Source organism: Sphaeramia orbicularis, chromosome 16 (assembly GCF_902148855.1).
Source record: "Sphaeramia orbicularis chromosome 16, fSphaOr1.1, whole genome shotgun sequence".
NCBI lineage: Eukaryota > Metazoa > Chordata > Actinopteri > Kurtiformes > Apogonidae > Sphaeramia > Sphaeramia orbicularis.
Window position 1 is genome coordinate 58,271,806 of NC_043972.1, and position 20,296 is coordinate 58,292,101.

Genomic DNA, 20,296 nt, shown 5'->3' on the forward strand with positions numbered 1-20,296 from the left:
TCTGAACACTTGTTGCATCTTGTTTTTATTTATTTGCTCTTATTTATTTATTTCATTCTTTTTCTTATCCATGCTGCTGTTCTGATGAATGGTGACACACTGAGCACTTTTTGTCTTGTTTTGATGCTCGATCAAGTACCTGCCGAACAGGTTCAATGTATGTTTTGTTGTAATGCCAAAAGCAATCACTATGTCTGCCAAACAAATCTACCCACAGGTGTAAATAAAGTCCCCCTGAACCTTGAACCTGACGCTGTTTGGACACTGTCTGCATCTCTGACATGTCCCACACTGTCCAAACAAACATGGTCTTGGTCCCACAGTTTTCACCTGTTTCTGCTCACCCTTCTCCATACCCTTAAAAAAAAAAGATTGTTTTTACAAACAAACAAAAAAACAAAAACAAAAAAACATCAGAGAAAGTAACTTATATTTGGCAGCAGTTTATCAAACCAGTGGACTGAACATGAGGACACAGGTGGACATGTGTGAAGGAAGAGTCCAGTGTTTCCAGGGGCTTGACGTTGAAGCGTTGCTGCCAGCGGACGACGGTTTCATGGGTTTAACTGTTGAGTTTCTCAGACTCCTCGACCCTCACAGTGGTCATCTGGTCCTCATGAGCCGCCTCCTCTCCAGGCACCTACACAATAGTGGACATGAAGGAGATACACTGTAAAAAAAATCTGTAATTTAACAGAATTTTCACTGTTTATTTTACAGACTTTTCCTGTATTTTTAAGATACAGGAAAATATCAATGAAATCCCAAAAACAGACTGTGATTTTACATGTCAGATGGAAAATAACATGAAAAAACTGTAGCCGTGAATAACCAAAAAAATTTCAATTTTTTTTTTCACAGAAAAATACAGTTAAAATACATTTGCAAATGTATCATAATTTCACAAATATTTCTGTTTGTGAATGTATAACATGTATAAGCACTGATAAACTGTCCAAATACAGTTTTTATCAGTGGATTGGACAACTGAGTCTCACTGAAAATTATATATATATATATATATATATATATATATATATATATATATATATATATATATATATATAATTTTTTTAGGCAATTTGATTGTTTTAATACATGTAAATATTCTGTATTAAACATTAAAAAGTAAAAAAAAAAAAAAAAAAAAAAAAAAAAAAAAAAAGCAGCAAAATCTCATGTAAATTTAGGGCAAAAAAACTGTATTTTCATTATGGAAAATTACCGAATATTTATGAGATGGTTATTTTCCGTATTATTTTACAGTATTTTTTTGGCTCCCCCTGCTGCTGGAATAATACCATTTTTTTATTATTATTATTTTTTTATTTATTTTTTTTTTTACAGTGTAGGAACCACATCAAAAACATGAATATTTAAATACATGAGCTCTACATGATCCAGGTCCTGAGGAACATGTATGATCTGTGTTCAGTGGAGTTCAAACATGTTTGGGTGGTTCAGTGAACAGTCCAGTCACATGTTTCCTGTTTGTTTACCACGTAGACCACAGGGGTCAAACATGCGGCCCGGGGGACAAATCCGGCCCTTGGGATGAATTTGTGCAATGCAAATGCAAAAATTACTCTAAAGATATTAACAATCCTTTTAGTTCAGGTTCCACATTCAGACCAATTCAATCTCCAGTGGGTCAGAGCAGTAAAATACTATCATAAGAACATAGAAATAATGACAACTCCAAATTTAGTAAATGTAAATATTTTCTTTTATTTACACTAAAACAAAGCATAATTTCACCAAAAATGTGAATAACCTGAAGAAATATGAACAACCTGAAATGCCTTAAGAGTTTTGTTTTTTTTTTGTTTTTTTTTTTTAATTTTCACAATATTCTGCCTGATATTAAATGTTTTGTGTGTTTGTAGATCCACTGTGATCTGTGAGTTCTAATGTAAATGTGTAAATGATAAACTGAGGCAGAACATTGTTAAAATTACACTTGTTTTTCCAGTTTGTTCATGTTAATCACATTGTTTGAAAGGATAGTTTGTAGATGTAAACCCGTTCATAATGTAAATTTACTTTTTTTTGCTCTAAAACAGAAAAATCATGTGGTCACCAGGCGCCCCCTGCTGTTAGAACAGAGCTACTACAACAGCCCACACAGCTGAAGGACCATGAAGGAGCATGTGATGGTCCCAGTCCAGCATCTGAGGACCATGAGGGACCATGTGATGGTCCCAGTCCAGCATCTGAGGACTGAAGGTACATGTGATGGTCCCAGTCCACCATCTGAGGACTGAAGATTCTGCAGGAGTCACCTCCCCTTCAACACCTTTAACCTTTATTTAACCCTCATTTAACCTTTATTTAACTTTTATTTAACCCTTATTTTACCCCTAATTAACTCTTATTTAACCCATATTAACCTTTATTCAACCCTTATTTTACCCTTACTTAACCTTTATTTAACGCTTATTTAAGCCTTATTTAACCTTTATTTTACCCTTATTTTACTTTTATTTAACCCTTATCTAACCTCTATTTAACCCTTATTTTACCCTTACTTAACCTTTATTTAACCCTTATTTAACTCTTATTTAACCTTTATTAACCCTTATTTAAACTTTATTTAACCCTTATTTACCCCCTATTTAACCTGTATTTAACCCTTCTTTAACCCTTCTTTAACTCTTATTTAACCCTTATGTAACCTTTATTTAACCCTTATTTTACCCCGTTTAACCTTTATTTAACCCTTATTTTACCCTTACTTAACCTTTATTTAACCCTTATTTAACCCTTATTTAACCTTTATTTAACCCTTATTTAACCCTTATGTAACCTTTATTCATCCCTTATTTTACCCTTATTTAACCTTTATTTAACGCTTATTTAACCTTTATTTAACCTGTATTTAACCTTTATTTAACGCTTATTTAACCTTTATTTAACCTGTATTTAACCTTTATTTAACCCTTATTTAACCCTTATTTAACCTTTATTTAACCCTTATTTAACCCTTATGTAACCTTTATTCATCCCTTATTTTACCCTTATTTAACCTTTATTTAACGCTTATTTAACCTTTATTTAACCCGTATTTAACCTTTATTTAACCCTTATTTAACCTTTATTTAACCTGTATTTAAGCCTTATTTAACTTTTATTTAACTTTTATTTAACCTTTATTTAACCCTTACTTAACCCTTACACATTTAAAACAATAAGACATTTAGTGGGAGTAAAAACAGTGTAAATGACATCATCATCTGGACTGAAATGTGATCATATTCATCAGTGAAGTGTAACCAAAGGTGCTAATGTTAGGAGTGTTCTGTGCGGTGAACTGTCGAATGGCCTGGAGTCCCGTGGGCGTTCACCTGGACCTGCTCGAGCGCAGACGTGCTTTTACCGTCTGAAAATGACAGAGCCTAGATCACCTGCATTCCCTCTGGTTTTTAGGTGTTTTCTCACATGGTCTGTGGACACATCAGACTTCTGTCGACGAGGATAGGCTTTTCTGACACAGAAAGAGTGTTGGCAACGTAAAACTACTGAGACAGGAGGACACATGGTAATGGTGGTGGGGGATGGAGAAAGTGAAGAGAAAATTTGGAGTTGACATTATTTCTATATTATTCTGTTATTATTTGACTGGTCTGGCCCACTGCAGATCTAATTTAGCTGAATGTGGAACTCAACTAACATGAGTTCGACACTCCTGGCATAGACTCTATATACCATACACTTCTGGTGTTTATCTGGGGTGATTTTTTGGTCCTTTGTCAAGTGTTTATCAAGAATGGAGACTAAACGGCAGCAGACCTGAAAGCATTAAACAGAAAATCAAACAAAAAAGGCCAATGACAAACTACCACATGTCATTAGGAGACTGGAAATATTTACCCAGAGTCCTTTAAAGTATTCATCTGTGATCCCAGTACGTTTATTATGGTTTATTTATGGATGACGGAGCCTGTTTATGCACAAAACTATACCAGTAAGTGTCAACATTCATAAATAAACCAAACACATTATTAATCACATAGAATCGACCTATTTCAATGAAGGAAAATGAAATGATGTCAACACAAAAGGTATGACATCATCCTGGGGGGAAGACCTTCTGACTTATATGGATGATGAGTCCAAAAGCTCCTGACGGTGGTTGGAAAAAGGACCACATCCTGCTAACAGACTTGTGTCCACTATGAAAGGCCTCTGAAAACAACAGTCTAACGCTGTGTTTCCACTGTGTGGTACCGGCTTAACTCGACTCGGCCTTTTTGCATTTCCATTACAAAAAAGGACCTGGAATCTGGTACCTGGTACTAGTTTTTTGGTATCACCTCCAGGACTGGGGACCAGATACTAAAAGGTGACGTGTAAACACTGCAGACCACTGATTGGTCAGAGTTGTCTCTGTGAGCCGCCCTTTTACAAAAACCAGATGTGGACGCTTACAGTAAACATAGCGGTGGGTGAATCTGTAAAACTACACCATGGTCAGAGGAGGTTCAGACATAAAACTTCAGCATGAGCTTGACGGGAAAACACGCAACGAGCGAGTTTATCAGCAACTCTGAGCAGATGACACAGAAGTAACGCACCGCATCGCTATGACGACCAGGTACTGTAAAGTGGGTAGTATCCTGTGATGAAGGGGGTGTCAAACTCATTTTAGTTCAGGGGCCACATCCTCCCAGTATGATCTGCAGTGGGCCGGACCAGTAAAAGAATAACATAATAATATATAAATAATGCCAACTCCAAACATTTCAATATGTTTTATAGCGGAAAAAAGTAAAATTACATTATGAAAATGTATACTTCTATAAACTGTCCTTTTAAAAATGTGAATAACATGAACAACCATGAACAAACTGACATTTATTAGAAAAATAAGTGCAATTTTAACTCTATTTTGCCTCTGCTTATCATTTTTAAATGTGCATTACAACTTACAGATCACAAAGGATCTGCAAATGTACTAAATATTTTAGTAAATGGCAGAAAATTTGTAAAATTGCACTTACTTCTTTTAGGACATTTCTAGTTTTTCATATTTTTTGTGAAAGGCTAGTTTGTAAATTTACACCTTTTAATGTAATTTCACTTTTTTACACTAAAACAAAGGGAAAAAATGTAATTGTGATTATTTGTAGGTTTTTATGATAGTATTTTACTGCTCTGACCCACAGCAGACTAAAGTCCACTGTAACAAGTTTCTGTAGTTTTCACAGCATCATTACTGTATAATGAGCAAATGCCTACTGTAGAACCTGTACACAGAATGTTGCTGTAGATCTGCAAAGCATCATGGGCAAAATTAATTGGCGGGTGAATTTTACAGTAAAATATATTTTACTGTAAATCAAAATACAGTAATTTTAAGCAGGATTTTTTTTTCGCTGCCCTCTTTGGGTCATACTATGTGTTCAACATTGACTATCCAGAGGAGGCAGCCACATGACTGGAGTTTATCCAGAGGTGAGCATGGATTTGTTCTGAATATTCTGCACTAGGGATGGGAGCAAGTATTTGTGATGTGACCACCTACTCCACAAGTCAAATACTACTCAAAATGTATCCAGTTTTCACAGATTTTCACCGTTCAAACTTTAAAATGTTTAGCTTCTTCAGGACATTGGTGCTTGTATTTATATTTTTAATTTTTTTTTTTTTTTTTTTAAATATTCAGCTTTTTATGCCAAAAATTTTTCATGGTTTATGGAGAAATCAGCACTTCTTCTAGTACTGGATGGCAGCGCCTGCGGCCAATCAAACTTGAAGCACTTTTTGCACTTACTAAGGGTTTTTCCCTCCAGTCTAAATTCTTGCTTATGTTGTACGTCGCTTTGGACAAAAGCGTCTGCTAAATGAAATTGTAAAATTGTAGAAATCTTCAACAAGCCACACTTTCAACGTTTTCAGCTGTATTTTCAACCTTTCTTTTCAGCTCAAAGTGAATTTTGACCACCTAAAACAAAGCCCACCTAAATAAATCAATATTGTTTGAAGAGTGCGTTAAATAAAGGATATTCCCATTTTTGACATGGCCATCAGACAGCCCATTCCTTTGCTAGAACATTTTCTCAACTGTATTACTTCAAAAAATCCAAACTATCACCTCAAACAGCAGTTGTTTTTTTTTTACTCACCATGCAAAAGATAGAAAAGCAAGAACAGCTTTTATTGGTTCCATGAGAAATGGAAGTCTAAAATGTATGCACATATCACATATCTACAGTACATGTCCTTTTTCGCTTCATCATTTTAAAACAAAAAGTTGAGTGCTTGTTTTAGTTTTGGAGTATTCAATAAAATACCCCAAATTCCCATTTCACAGTAGTCCACTATTTGCTGTGATACAAAATACATCATCATATTACAGTACTGTGATTGGTACTGTAATGACAATTACAGTATTTTACAGGTACTGTAATTTGATATCCAGCAAGTATGCTGTAGAATGTAATACAGCAACTTACTTGCTAATTACTGCCAGCACGTTACTGTACATTTCACAGTATCCTAGTTACAGTGTAGGGCTTTAGTAAAAGGACTGACTGTTAATATCTTCAGTATAATTTTTGCATTTCTCAGATTCATCCTATGGGCCAGATTGGACCATTTGGTGGGCTGGTTTTGGCCCCCGGGCCGTATGTTTGACACCTGTGCTGTAATGGAAGCGGTCTCCAGGAATAGGACCTGGTACCAGAGTCCAGCCGAGCCGAGTCGAGCCGGTTCCATGTAGTTTAAACACAGCGTAAGCTAACTGAACTAATGTGCTCACACTTCGTACTGAAGACAAACTTTATTTCGGTGTTACAAGTTTAACACCAGAAACCAGAGAGGGGAGGAGTCGATAAGTGAGTGCACCACTATTTTGAAGAACCTTGCAGCAACATGTAAATTTTGGACATTTTTAGACAATGTTGTCAGAGACAGACGTGTGCGTAGACGAAGTGCAGAGCTCTGTGACCACATGGTGACCGTCGCTCACACCACAGACTGGACATTGGCTGGAACTTATGACATGGGCCAGTATATGAAGTGACCAAACAGAACACTGGTCACACAAGTCGTTCAAAGCTCAATCTGTTTCAACGACGGCCTCGCAGAAAAAGGATGAGAATGGAAAGACATGTGACAAATACAGCGGCCAGGGGGTGGCTAAAGTGAAACAGCACATTTAGGTGAATGCCCCATGGGAGGGGGCTCCTGCTTATGACCCTGCACCTACTCATGGAGGTGCAACAGACAAAATACCAAACAGACAAACACCCCTGTAGAATTTATAGAGCTGTGACTGACCTGGTGGTTCACACTGTAAAAAAAAACAAAAACAAAACAAAACGAAAAAAAACGAAAAAACGGTAATATTCTGTCAGCAGCTGTGTCGAAATAATACTGTAAAATAATGGAAAATAACCATCTCATAAAAATATGGTAATTTTCCATAAATAAAATACAGTTTTTTGCCCTAACTTTACATGAGATTTTGCATATTTTTTGACTTTTTAATGTTTAATAAAGAATATTTTCATGTATTAAAACAATCAAATTCCCTATAAATATAAATAAATAATTTTCAGTGAGACTCAGTTGTCCAATCCACTGATAAAAACTGTATTTGGACAGTTTATCAGTGCTTATACATGTTATACATTCACAAAAATACATTTATTCAACATTTTTGTTGTGAAACCTCCTGTAATTACACAAGATATTTGTCAATTAACAAACAAATCTGGTTAAACTGACAGAACAAATACTTCTTTTACGGTTAATTGTCAGTAATTTTATCTTGTTTGTTTTTTTTTTTTTTTTACAGACTTTACAAACTTTAAATTAACAGTTTAATCTCATAAATAGAAAATAAATATTTGTGAAATTACAATACATTTGCAAATGCATTTTAACTGTATTTTTCTGTGAAAAAAGAAAACATTTCTTTTAAAAAATGGAAATTTTATGGTTATTCACAGTTACAGTTTTTTCGTGTTATTTTACATTTGACGTGTAAAATCACAGTCTGTTTTTGTCATTTCATTGATATTTTCCTATATCTTAAAAATACAGGAAAAATCTGTAAAATAAACAGTGAAAATTCTGTTAAATTACAGATTTTTTTACAGTGCAGATTGTTGTGTAGTGTGTTGGTTATTATTATTGTTATAAGTATTTTTATTTATTTATTTATTTTTTATTTGGATATGGAATGGTCGAGGGTTAGGGTTAGTTTGGTATTTAGTGTTTTCTGTTTCCCAATAATTACACTGTTTCTACTGATCTATTGCATTTGTGAGGCAACACTGAATGCATGTACATGTACGTTCATGTAAGGCTTTTAAATATACAGGATAAAATGAGCAGGATATAAATCAGGGGTCTCAAACATACATCCCGGGGGCCAAATGTGTCCCTCCAAAGGTTCCAGTCCGGCCCCTGGGATGAATTTACAAAGTGTAAAAATTCCACAGTCCAGGCTGTGGAACTCATTTTAGTTCAGGTTCCACATCCAGACCAATATGATCTACAGCCAAATAAGAACAGCAGAAGAACCCACAAAAAAGAATGACTGCAGATTTTCTTCTCGGTTTGATGTGAAAAAAAAAAAAATTACATTATGTCTATAAATAATGACAACTTCAAATTTATGTCTTTGTTTAAGTGCAAAAAATAATATTAAATTATGAAAATTATTACATTTACAAACTATCCTGTAACAATAAAATGTGAATAACCTGAACAACCTAAAGAAAACTGAGCACAATTTGAACTCTTTTCTTCCTGTTCCTCAGTGTTTAGTGTCTTTGTACATGGACAAATGAGAAGTGGAGGCAGAATAGTTAAAATTGCACTGATTTTTCTTAAGAAATTTCATTTTTTTCAGGTTATTCACATCTTTTTTGTTTGGATAGTTTATAAAAGTAAGTATTTTCATAATTTAATGGTGTTTTTTTTTTTTTTTTGCAGTAAAACAAAGACAAACATTTGCAGTTGTCATTATTTATAGGTTATTCTGTTCTTATTTTACCCAGTTGAGATCAAATCGTGCTCAGTGTGTCCCCTGAAAGAAAACGAGTTTGAGAGCCCTGATATAAAGTCTTTATTGATTTGGTTTATGTTGGTGTGTGGGTGTCTATCGGACACACGAACACCAGAACTCACCTCCCAGTAGATGCTGTCCTCGTAGCATAAGGTGTCTGGAGGAGCACCGTAGATGGGCAACTTCAGAATAAAACCTGTACAGTGGAAATACCAAAGGAGTATAATTAGTGTACTTCAGGAGGAGTGGGTGTCGTATTTAGGATTATATTTACATAATGTAAACATCAGCATTACTTTCCATGAATATACAAATGAGAATCTAAGGTTTTAGAATGAGCATCAATGGTGTCAATAATAGGAAGGAGCAAAGAAGCCTCCAGCCAAAATAAAACCTGTCTGCACGTTTAGAATTTAGATCAATACTATTGTCAGAATCTACGCATACATGGGCTGTGATGTGGCATTATCTGCCTTGTTTTTAAAGGAAATAGCCAAAAATTTCAGTTTTCAAATAATTCTGTGGGAATTTAGTGGAATGACATCAACAGCATCCGATTGGTTTGACTGGAAAAATACGGAAAATTCTCAATAAAACACCTAATGTTGTTTGGCCTAATCCAGAGCCATAGAGAGAAAGAGTTGTGACTAGGGATGGGAATCGAGAACCGGTTCTTTTTGAGAACTGGATCCCAGTAGTTCGATTCCTTGGAATCGTTTGCCTGCCTGCTTATTGATTCTGCCTTCGCTGCGCATGCGCAATGACGTCACACGCATGTTGCATTGTTTTGGTCAGAACGTAGCCAACATGGCATTGAGGCAGAAACGGTCTAAACAGACCACACCAGGTCCAAACAGACCACACCAGGTCCAAACAGACCACACCAGGTCCAAACAGACCTCACCAGGTCCAAACAGACCACACAAAGTCTAAACAGACCACACCAGGTCTAAACAGACCACACCAGGTCCAAACAGACCACACCAGGTCTAAACAGACCACACCAGGTCTAAACAGACCACACCAGGTCTAAACAGACCACACCAGGTCCAAACAGACCACACCAGGTCCAAACAGACACCAGGTCCAAACAGACCTCACCAGGTCCAAACAGACCACACCAGGTCCAAACAGACCACACCAGGTCTAAACAGACCACACCAGGTCTAAACAGACCACACCAGGTCTAAACAGACCTCACCAGGTCCAAACAGACCTCACCAGGTCCAAACAGACCACACCAGGTCCAAACAGACCTCACCAGGTCTAAACAGACCACACCAGGTCCAAACAGACCTCACCAGGTCTAAACAGACCACACCAGGTCTAATCAGACCACACCAGGTCTAAACAGACACCAGGTCCAAAACAGACCACACCAGGTCTAAACAGACACCAGGTCCAAACAGACCACACCAGGTCTAAACAGACACCAGGTCCAAACAGACCACACCAGGTCCAAACAGACACCAGGTCCACTGGAACACTGTCAAAACTTCCATTTCTTCAAAAGGGTGGAATCCCTCCACTCTGTTCAAACATTTGTCCACAGCATGTGATTAATTTGATTCGCTACTTAGCGGCGCTTGTGAAACTACCAGCAGAGTGAACACCAGGCCGTCATCCGTATTATTAATTTGGGAGAACTGACCTTGTGTAGTTAAACATTTGTCCTTATTTTTGGTTAAAAATGGAGTCAAAGTAAATACAAATTGGATATTCTATTGTGACAGACTTTGTGTTTCCAACTCTCATTTGTTTCTAACCACATACATTCAGTTTGTTCAAAATGACAAACTATTGTTACCATAACGAGCCTCATCTAGAAATAATTGGGATTGATATTTGTCTGACTTTCTGTTATTGTGAGTAGGTAAACAGGCTACGGAAGACATACAAACACAACAGCATTCAATGTTTACAGTCCAAGGTTCTAATAGTTTTGGATTTTTCATTATAGTTTAGTTTTATTTAGTTTTGACTTTTTTTTTTCTCTAATTCAGGTAGTTTGAATTAGTTTTTACAGCAGGTTTACTAGTTTATATTAGTTTTCATTTTTTTCTAAATGCTTAGTTTTAGTTCAGTCGTCTCTTTTCTCTTCTTCTCTGTCGTCGTATTCAAATCAATCCCAGACAGGACTCTGCTGCTTTCTCCCAACTTTAGTCTCCATGTTTCCAGGTAGAGTGGGGACCAGAAGACGACTGGAAACCACAAGTGAACACAAGTGACGGACCAAAAAGTGATAAAAGATAAAATTGCTAGAGTGAAATAAATCCCTTTCGTATCAATCCGACATTGACAAAGACGAAAACGAAGGGAATTTTATCCATGATTTTTATCCATTTTAGTTAGTTTTGTAAACACACAATACAATTTCAGTTATTGTTTTTTTCTTTTAATTATAGTTTTTATTTATTTCAGTTAATGAAAATGTGTTTCCAATTCTAGTTTTCATTATTTCATTACTTTTCGTTAACGATAATAACCTTGTCACAGTCATCAGGACAAAACAAACAAATGTACTGATAAAATGCTTGTTTTTTTAAGTGTAAATGTATTTTCCACTAATAGACTTTCGTGTGACCCAGCTTTTGTGATTGGCTGCTGTACACAGTCTATGTTCTAGTAGAACAGAGGGTATGTGTGTCTGCTCTAACACATTCTGTCTGTTTGAACCTGGACAGAACTGGCATCATCTTTAAACAAACCTTTAAATGAACATTTAATTATGGCCGATTTGAACACAAATGTCCATGGACACTTATGGACCTGAAGCTCCAAAACATGCTTTCTGTATTTTCCAGAATATTTATTTATAGATATTCCGCTGTTCTCCCAGACAGTGTGTGCAGTGGACAGTCCAAGGGAAACTGGACCAGATGTGGGACGTACCAACGATGAGTCCACCCAGCAGAGCGATGCCCAGGGTGACCGCCAGGGAGATGGCCTGACGAACCCCCTGGTCTGTTGGACTGACGTCTCCACTGGCCACGTCAGGAAACACGTCAGCCATTCTGAAACATGACACATCATTATGATTATGATTATGATTATTATTGTTGTTATTACTGGCGGCATCGTACCCGTGGTGCCATTGTACGATAGCATGATAAAGAGAACTTGTCTGCCACCACTGTCCATTTGTAAACTACCATTTAATCCTGCATTGTGCAGGTGACAATATGAGCCAACATGTGAGGCATGAAGGGAAGAGCATGTATGTGTTTGGCCTTTCACACATGATTACATTCATACAGCAGTAGTGAACTGCAGCCTTCACATTGTAGCATCGTGTGCTAGCAGTAGAAATTTCATGAACGGCAGCAGAACCACTTCTGAAATGGAGTATGGCAGCAGGGATAAAGAATTCAAAGTAGAGAGAGGCTAAAATCTCCCAGCATACATCACAACATTTGAATATGGACATAAAACTGTGCCTAGTAGATAGTCAGGTAATGTTTCTATTCATTTGGTGAGTTTGGCGGCGACCGGGCCTGTGAAGGCTGAGGAAAACCTGTACAAACACCCTCCTGTGGTGGAACATCAGGACGCAGAACATGTATTATATAGTAGGATTATTATTATTACTATTATTATTATTATTATTCATTCATTCATTATCTGAATGATAAAGTGGGTTCAGATAATGAAATTATTATTGTTATTATTATTATTATTATTATTATTATATGGAAAACAACCAAAGAAAAACATAGGTTAGGTTTGTTTCTTTTCCATTGATCCTCAAATTGCGTGAATATATATATATGTGTGTGTGTGTGTGTGTGTGTGTGTGTGTATATCCTTGTAAGACCCAGCTATGGGTTTTCTGTCCATTTGTGGGCAAGACTTTCACAACTTTATACAAAAAAAGAAAAGAAAACGGTCCACCACAAAGGACATTCCATAAAATTTAAAAAACCGCATCTGAAAAAACTGTTGCATCATGATGTTTCCAATATAGGCACTTATTTAAAAAAAACAAAAAAAGCTGGTTCTTTGCTGACATTTCCTGGGTCTCAGGAGGATATATATATAAATTTACCTAATGGAAAAACAACCATTTTGCCAAAACTCATTTTTCGCTGAAAAGTTTTTGTGCCTCCAAGAGGTGGTTTCTGGGGCATAGCCAAATTGGTATATCACGCAAAACTGCAATGGAAAGACCTTTTTGCACAACTAAAGTCACATGAACAAAAAAAAATAGATGCTGATGGATGTTAGAACAAGAGAAGAAGAAGAGTTGAACCCAAACGTGTGTATGTGTGGACACAGCAGGAAACCACATCAGTTTAGAATTTAGTAGAAGACAGAGGAGGAACCAGCATTCTAGATTCAAAACAACTGAGACCTAGAGGGCGCTATGAGACACATATGAATATATCTGGAAAACAACGGGATATTTATGTTTGTCACCATGTTTATGGAATGACTTCTTGTGATAATAAATAAACAAATCATCACATTTGTGATTTAATGGAAAAACTGACATGATGCACTTCTGTTTTTTCCACATGTAGTAAACATCGGTAAAGCTTTGTGCAGATGTCCAATGGAAAAGTGACTGCAGTTAGTGACAGCAGGACTCTACCCATCACCATATGAATGCACTTAAAAGACCAAATGTGAGTGTGATGATACTTCTGCTGTCGCTGTGTGTTTTCATTAGTTAAAGCAGATAAACATGTTATCACTCTGGAAACTGGAAGACTCCACTTTGAAGGTAGGAGTCTTGTTTACTCTTCCATAGATCTGACCACAGACTCTTACCCGTCACCATAAATGTCCTTGGTTGCCACGGCAGCAGTGATCGCTCCCACGATGGCCCCCAGGATGCCGGGCATGCCGTGCAGGTTGTGAACTCCACAGGTGTCCTGGATCTTCAGTTTTTCCTCGAGGATGGGCTTAAAAGATGCAAAAGGGGGATGTGGTTATGAAGAACTGACATGATCCTACATGGGTTTAAGGAGGGGGGGGGGGCTGCCCTAATGTGGGACATTTATTGGATTTCAGACTTCTGTAGAATATTACAATCCTAAACAATAATAATAATAATAATAATATAAAGCTTAAGTGTCTCACATGGGGATAATTCACCCTTACACTAACAGACGTATCCACTGTGGCGTAGTGACACACAGAATATCTTTAATGAAGTCTAATACTACATAAATCTTTCCCATCTGAACCACAGGGTAAATGGACTGCACTTCTGTAGCACTCTTCTACACCTTCATGGAGCCCAAAGCGCTTTACAGAGCCTCACATTCACCCATTCACCAGTGGGCGGCTGCTGCATTTGGGAGGCACTGGCAGGTCCTAAGTTCAGGGTTCAGTGTGGAGGGTTTAGGGTTCAGGACACTTCCACATGTGAACAGTCAGAGCCGGGATTCAAACCGCAGACCCTTCGGTCATTGGACGACCTGCTCTACCAGCTGAGCCACAGCCGCCGAACACAGCAGTCTGTTCAAATTCTTATGATAAAATGTCATATGTGTGAAATTACAAGTCATTAAAATGTGACTTGTACTGTAAAATAAAACCTGTAAAAAACAGTGTTATTCTGGCAGCAGGGGCGCCGAAAAAATACTGTTAAATAACGGAAAATAACCATCTCATAAAAATATGGCAATTTTCCATAATTAAAATAAAGTTTTTTGCACTAATTTTACATGAGATTTTTCTCTTTTTTTTTCTTTTTTTTTTTTTTTTTTTTTTAACTTTTTAATGTTTAATAAAAAAATATTTACATGTATTAAAACAATGAAATTACCTATAAATATATACATAAATAATTTTCAATGAGACTAAATTGTCCAATCCACTGATAAAAACTGTATTTGGACAGTTTATCAGTGCTTATACATGTTATACATTCACAAAAATACATTTATTCAACATTTTGGTTGTGAAACCTCCTGTAATTACACAAGATATTTGTCAATTAACAAACAAGTCTGGTTCAACTGACAGAACAAGTACTTCCTTTATGGTTAATTGTCAGCGATTTTATCTTGTTTTATTTATTTATTTATTCATTTTACAGTATTAAACTTTAAATGAACAGTTTAACTCATAAATAGAAAATAAATATTTGTGAAATTATGATACATTTGCAAATGTATTTTAATTGTATTTTTCTGTGAAAAAAGAAAACAATTCTTTTAAAAAATGGAAATTTTATGGTTATTCACAGTTACAGTTTTTTGTCTTATTTTACATTTGACATGTAAAATCACAGTCTGTTTTTGTCATTTCGTTGATATTTTCCTGTATCTTAAAAATCCAGGAAAAATCTGTAAAATAAAGAGTGAAAATTCTGGTAAATTACAGATTTTTTTTTTTTTTTACAGTGTGTCGAATGATGACTCTATCCTTGGAATATGATGCTATTCTTGAATCAGTGTCTGTAATACTCTGACTTACTCTGCCATGCATATAGTGTCACAACATCATTTAAAACCAGAACCTGAAAGGCTTTAACACACTCACTGAAAGGTACTTGAAGCCCAGGACAGAGATGATACCAGCCAAGAACCCAACGATCATGGAGCCAAAGGGTGTGAGCATCATTTCACCTGCCGTTCCTGCAGCCACTCCTCCGGCCAGGGCGGCATTCTGGATGTGAACCTGAACGAGAACCCACAGCTCAACACCAAACTAACGCTTAGTACCAAGGCTTCTAATGTTGGAACACAATACATAACCCCTGTAGCCCTATCAGCCCCCCCGCAGGCCTAAAAAATTATATTAACATTCATCTTCTATAAAAATAGAATAAATCAGGACAATGAATGTTTTTTTCAACTTTTGCTCAAAGTTTAGACCCTAATGTTAATAAAAGTACATCAAAAGTGTATGTTAGGGCAAACTTTAATGTTCAAACATGATTTGTAATCTTTGTGGGTGAAATATACGCTATTAAAAATCTCTGACACAATTAATTTATGCATATCATCTTAATCCAGCCGAAAAAAAACAGGCGAGGATAAAAAATTCTAATTTCTCTTTTAGTTTGTTCCAGTTTACTCAGGCAGAGTAATAGATACAATATTTTAGACAATGGGAATAGATTGTGTGAGGTCTGTAAATGTCCACAGACACCAAGAACATCCATATGAACCTTATTGTTGTGAAGGAATTCTTCATTTACTTTGGGTTTGTCTGTTTAGGCGTTTTTCCCCTGAAAATATGGTCAGAGTTAAACAGGTTAAATTTGGAATTGAATAAAATGTTCGTCGAAGTGTTGTTCAGTAGTTTTAAGTCTACTTTTAAAAATGGTATGAGACTTAAGTGACAAAACACCTTTTCTGATCACTGACCTGTGTGACCCTACCCCTACCCCCACCCCTAACCCCACCCCTAACCCCACCCCTAACCCTACCCGTATGATAAGAAGGTGACGTCTGCACCTTTTGTTCTTGGATTCAGTCTTAATTCCATCGAGTATTTACAGTCGTTTAGACATTATATTAGAACACCTCCTCCTATGTGGTGACTCAACATCCTTTTCCTCCACTACCTTTTTTTTTTTTTACTTTGTTTTTATTGTTTATTTTATGTACATTCCAAAACAAGACAAACACAGGGGACATCTGGGATACATTAACTACAATAAACCTTGTGACTAACAATTATTTTCAGTAATGTGACGTTGAAATGAAAATGGTCCATGTCTTCCATTTATCCTGACTCTGTTCTTCTTCAGTTTCAGTCTATGGGTCAGAATCTTCACCTCAAATATTCCAATCACAGTTTATATCCAGTCGTTAGCTGTAGGTGGTTCTAATCTGCACCATTCTTTGGTAATAGCCTTTTTACAGCCCGCAAATAGTATTTTAAACACATATCTATCATTTTTTCTTACATTATTACCAATAATACATGTAAAATACATTGCCAAACATGTTTTTTTTCCAGGTTTCTGCTTGGTAAAAGGAAGTTTTTCCTCACCACTGTCACCACTCACAAGTGTTTGCTCCTGGAGGATTCTGTTGGTTTCTGTAAAGTGGCTTAGAGTCTGGTTTCAACCAACTTCATATGTAAAGTGTCATGAGTAGGGATGTAACGATTACCAGTATAACAATAAACCACGGTAAAGTTGCCGACTGTTAGTATTACCATTTAAATTTTAATTGTCATGATAACCGTGTCTGACGCACTTTTAGGGGAAAAAACCCTAAGGAAAGATCTGTTTTTATGTCAAATATTTGGGTATAGTTTTAATTTATTACAATTTAAATTTTCTATGCCTAATATTTGGAACCAATATTCACTTTTAAAGTCTTTGAAAAGGTTTGTTAAGCATCTTTGTGTTATTTATGCAATAAGTTATATACATTTTTCAAAACAGATTTTATATGTTTTTGTGTTTTCTGGCCTTTTATGTTGATATAGTAGATTAAAGTAAAAAAATAATAGACAGATGATATAGATGAAATTGTGCTAAAAAAACAGATCCCAAACATGGGTATAGTAAACATTTGTTTATATAGAATATAAAGGCAAAATTAAAAGGACTGAAAAATGGACAAAATAGGCTCAGACCACTAAGGGTTAATATTTGAATGTTTCTGACACAGAAGGGACATTGTGCCAATTATTTTATTTGTCTTTTTTCTTTTTTTTAATACAACTTGGTTAAATTATTTCAGTGTGTGTATCAGTACTTTTTGAACATTTTGAGCACAATTTCAACAATAATAATGATAACTGTGATAATTTTGGTCACAATAACAGTGATATGAAAGTTTCATATCGTTACATCCCTAGTCATGAGATAACTTTTGTTATGATTTGGTGTTAAATAAATAAAATTTGACTGATGGATTGATTGATGTTTCAGGAACTGCACAACCCAGTATTTTCCTCCACTATCTTTAATCAGTCCTTGTAAATCAGGTCACTATTGCGTTACCATGTCCAGTTTGCCGTCATGCGCTGTGAGGGCGGAGAAGGCGTAGGTGGACAGCGTGCAGGCTGCCAGGGAGTAGTAGGTGTTCAGGGCCGTCCGGTGCTGGTCGTCTCCGTGAGCGGTGATGGCGGAGTTGAAGCTGGGCCAGAACATCCACAGGTAAATGGTACCTGAGCAACGCCAAAAACATTCACACACCAGTCATTTGGGTTATTACGTCAAATTAATAGAGCTAAATACAAGACTTTTTCTTTTTTTTTTTCCTCTTAACAGTTTCTAAACTCTATGTATTAAATGGATAAAGTCTCAGTTTTGGTTTAGTTTCTTTTTTTATGGACACCATTATCCCTCAAATTGCTTGAATATAACTTGTGCATAAAAATTTGCCAAATGAAAAAAAAAAACAACAATTTTGCCAAAACTCTCGTTTTTTGATGAAAAGTTTTTGCACTTACAAGAGATTATTTTTTGGGTGTAGTGGAATTAGTTTATCGCACAAAACTCTAATGGAAAGACCTAGAGTCACATGAATTAAAAAAAAAAAAATGATGTTGATGGATGTTAGAACAAGAGAAGAAGAAGAGTTGAACCCAAACATGTGTATGTTTATCAGTGGCGGCTGCTGGTCTTTCAGACAGGAGAAGCTCATTGTCGGCTTACATCTAAAAAATTGTCAAGTTATTTAAACATAAATTCATCCCTCCGTTCCTTTTTAAGAAAATGCTCAGGGACCTTCTCGTACACAGTCGGCGTCTTTTCCAGGGACTGGATAGTTCACTCCAACCTAGCCAACAGTAGGACTGATTTAACTATCTACAAAATGATATTAAACTGAACAAGAAATGATTAAATTATGGAACTGAAACAAGAAAACGTTGAAATCATGTTAAATTGAAACAAGGAAGTACAATGACTGTGTTTTATTTACAGTGCGAGAAATGAACAAGTCATTTGGTTTCTCTGATTTCACAGCAGAATGTGTGACGTATTAAACTGAACTGTGTCAGTGAAGGAGCAGATCTGAAAACAGCTGTCAATCAAACAGGATTCAGCCTTTGGACCCATCCTCCAATCAGCACGTGGAAGCTCAGTGTCCAGCCCGGCTGAGCTCCGCCCACAGCTCCGTTCACTCCCAGAGACGCCGAGCGTCTGGGGGTGGGACAACATGGTGTCATTTATCCAATTAGCGTCCAGTTTAGAGTCAGTTTCCAGCAGTTCCACTCAGTCCCATTGAAGTGCATGGACGCTGAGCGTCTACGGACAAATGCACTGAGCAGAGATGGAGGAGAAAACACAGACACGGGAATGGAGGAGAAGTGAACAACATCCAGTCCACTGATCTGGGATCAAACTGATTCTGAACCAACTGGTCTGAGAGATGAACGCGTTCCAACACATTTGGAGTCAATGAAACGTCAACACAACCGAACAGATTTGAGCATTTAGTTTTCATAATTTTAGAGGAAGCTGAGCTTCCACTGCAGTCTGACAGAAACACCTCTGGTGCAGACACACCAGGTAACCACATCAGTTTAGAACCTAGAAGGAGACAGAGGAGGAACCAGCATTCTAGATTCAAACCAACACAGATTTATGTTCATGTTTATGAAGGACTGACACTGACATCTACCACGAGAAAGAAACGAATCAGCACATTTGGGCTTGAATGGAAAAACCAACATTACACACTTCTGTTTTTTCAACATTTAGTAAATATAGGTAAAGTTTAGCTCAGATGTCCGATGGAAAAGCCACTAGTGTCAGTTTAATTAAACACAGCCAAACAATCCAAGGACGTTCACATGTTCATTACATGTACCTGATGTGTTAAAGCTGTGTCATGTGTAAACACGGTGCTGGACAGATTAGGAGCGGAGCTGACAAACTATATAATACAGTACAGAATTCAAGCTAACGTTAGCGTACGGAGCTCAGTTCTACATACAGTGCAACTGTTCAGTCCAAACTACAGCAGATGTTTGTCAGGAAAACCCAGTGTATCCATGTGGTCATCACCGAAAACAGACTGATTCATAAACCTACCTTTAAGACTTATTTATTTATGAACACCTTTTTAAAGACTAGTCTGATTCACAACAGTTCTATAAATACTCATCCACATACATTTGTCACCAACTGGAACACAAACAAAACAATAAAAACACTGGAACTGTTTTTTGTAGCATCAGTGAGCTCATCTGTTATAGAGCTGGACATCTGAACACAGTAGTGATGGGAAGTCTGATTCTTTTTACTAACTCGATTCTTTTGGTTCATTCATCTGTTGTAAATCAATTCCAAATCGATTCATTTGATTCACCAATAAAAAAAAAAAAATAAAAAAAAAAAAATCAGCCAATGGT

The 20,296-nt window shown here is 36.5% G+C and overlaps 1 protein-coding gene across 1 annotated transcript in view; it reads right to left on the bottom strand.

Moving 5' to 3' along the window:
* Positions 1–250: 250 nt before the first annotated feature.
* The window catches only part of rhbg (Rh family B glycoprotein), a 38,693-nt gene continuing 18,647 nt past the window's right edge, over positions 251–20,296 (bottom strand). Inside the window, exons 5-10 of the mRNA XM_030157271.1 lie at positions 17,937–18,103; positions 15,512–15,649; positions 13,790–13,923; positions 11,912–12,033; positions 9,142–9,215; positions 251–640 (exon numbers count right to left, since the gene is read on the bottom strand). Of these exons, the coding sequence (XP_030013131.1) occupies positions 563–640; positions 9,142–9,215; positions 11,912–12,033; positions 13,790–13,923; positions 15,512–15,649; positions 17,937–18,103 (713 nt within the window). The 3' untranslated portion in view covers positions 251–562. The remainder of the gene's footprint in view (positions 641–9,141; positions 9,216–11,911; positions 12,034–13,789; positions 13,924–15,511; positions 15,650–17,936; positions 18,104–20,296) is intronic.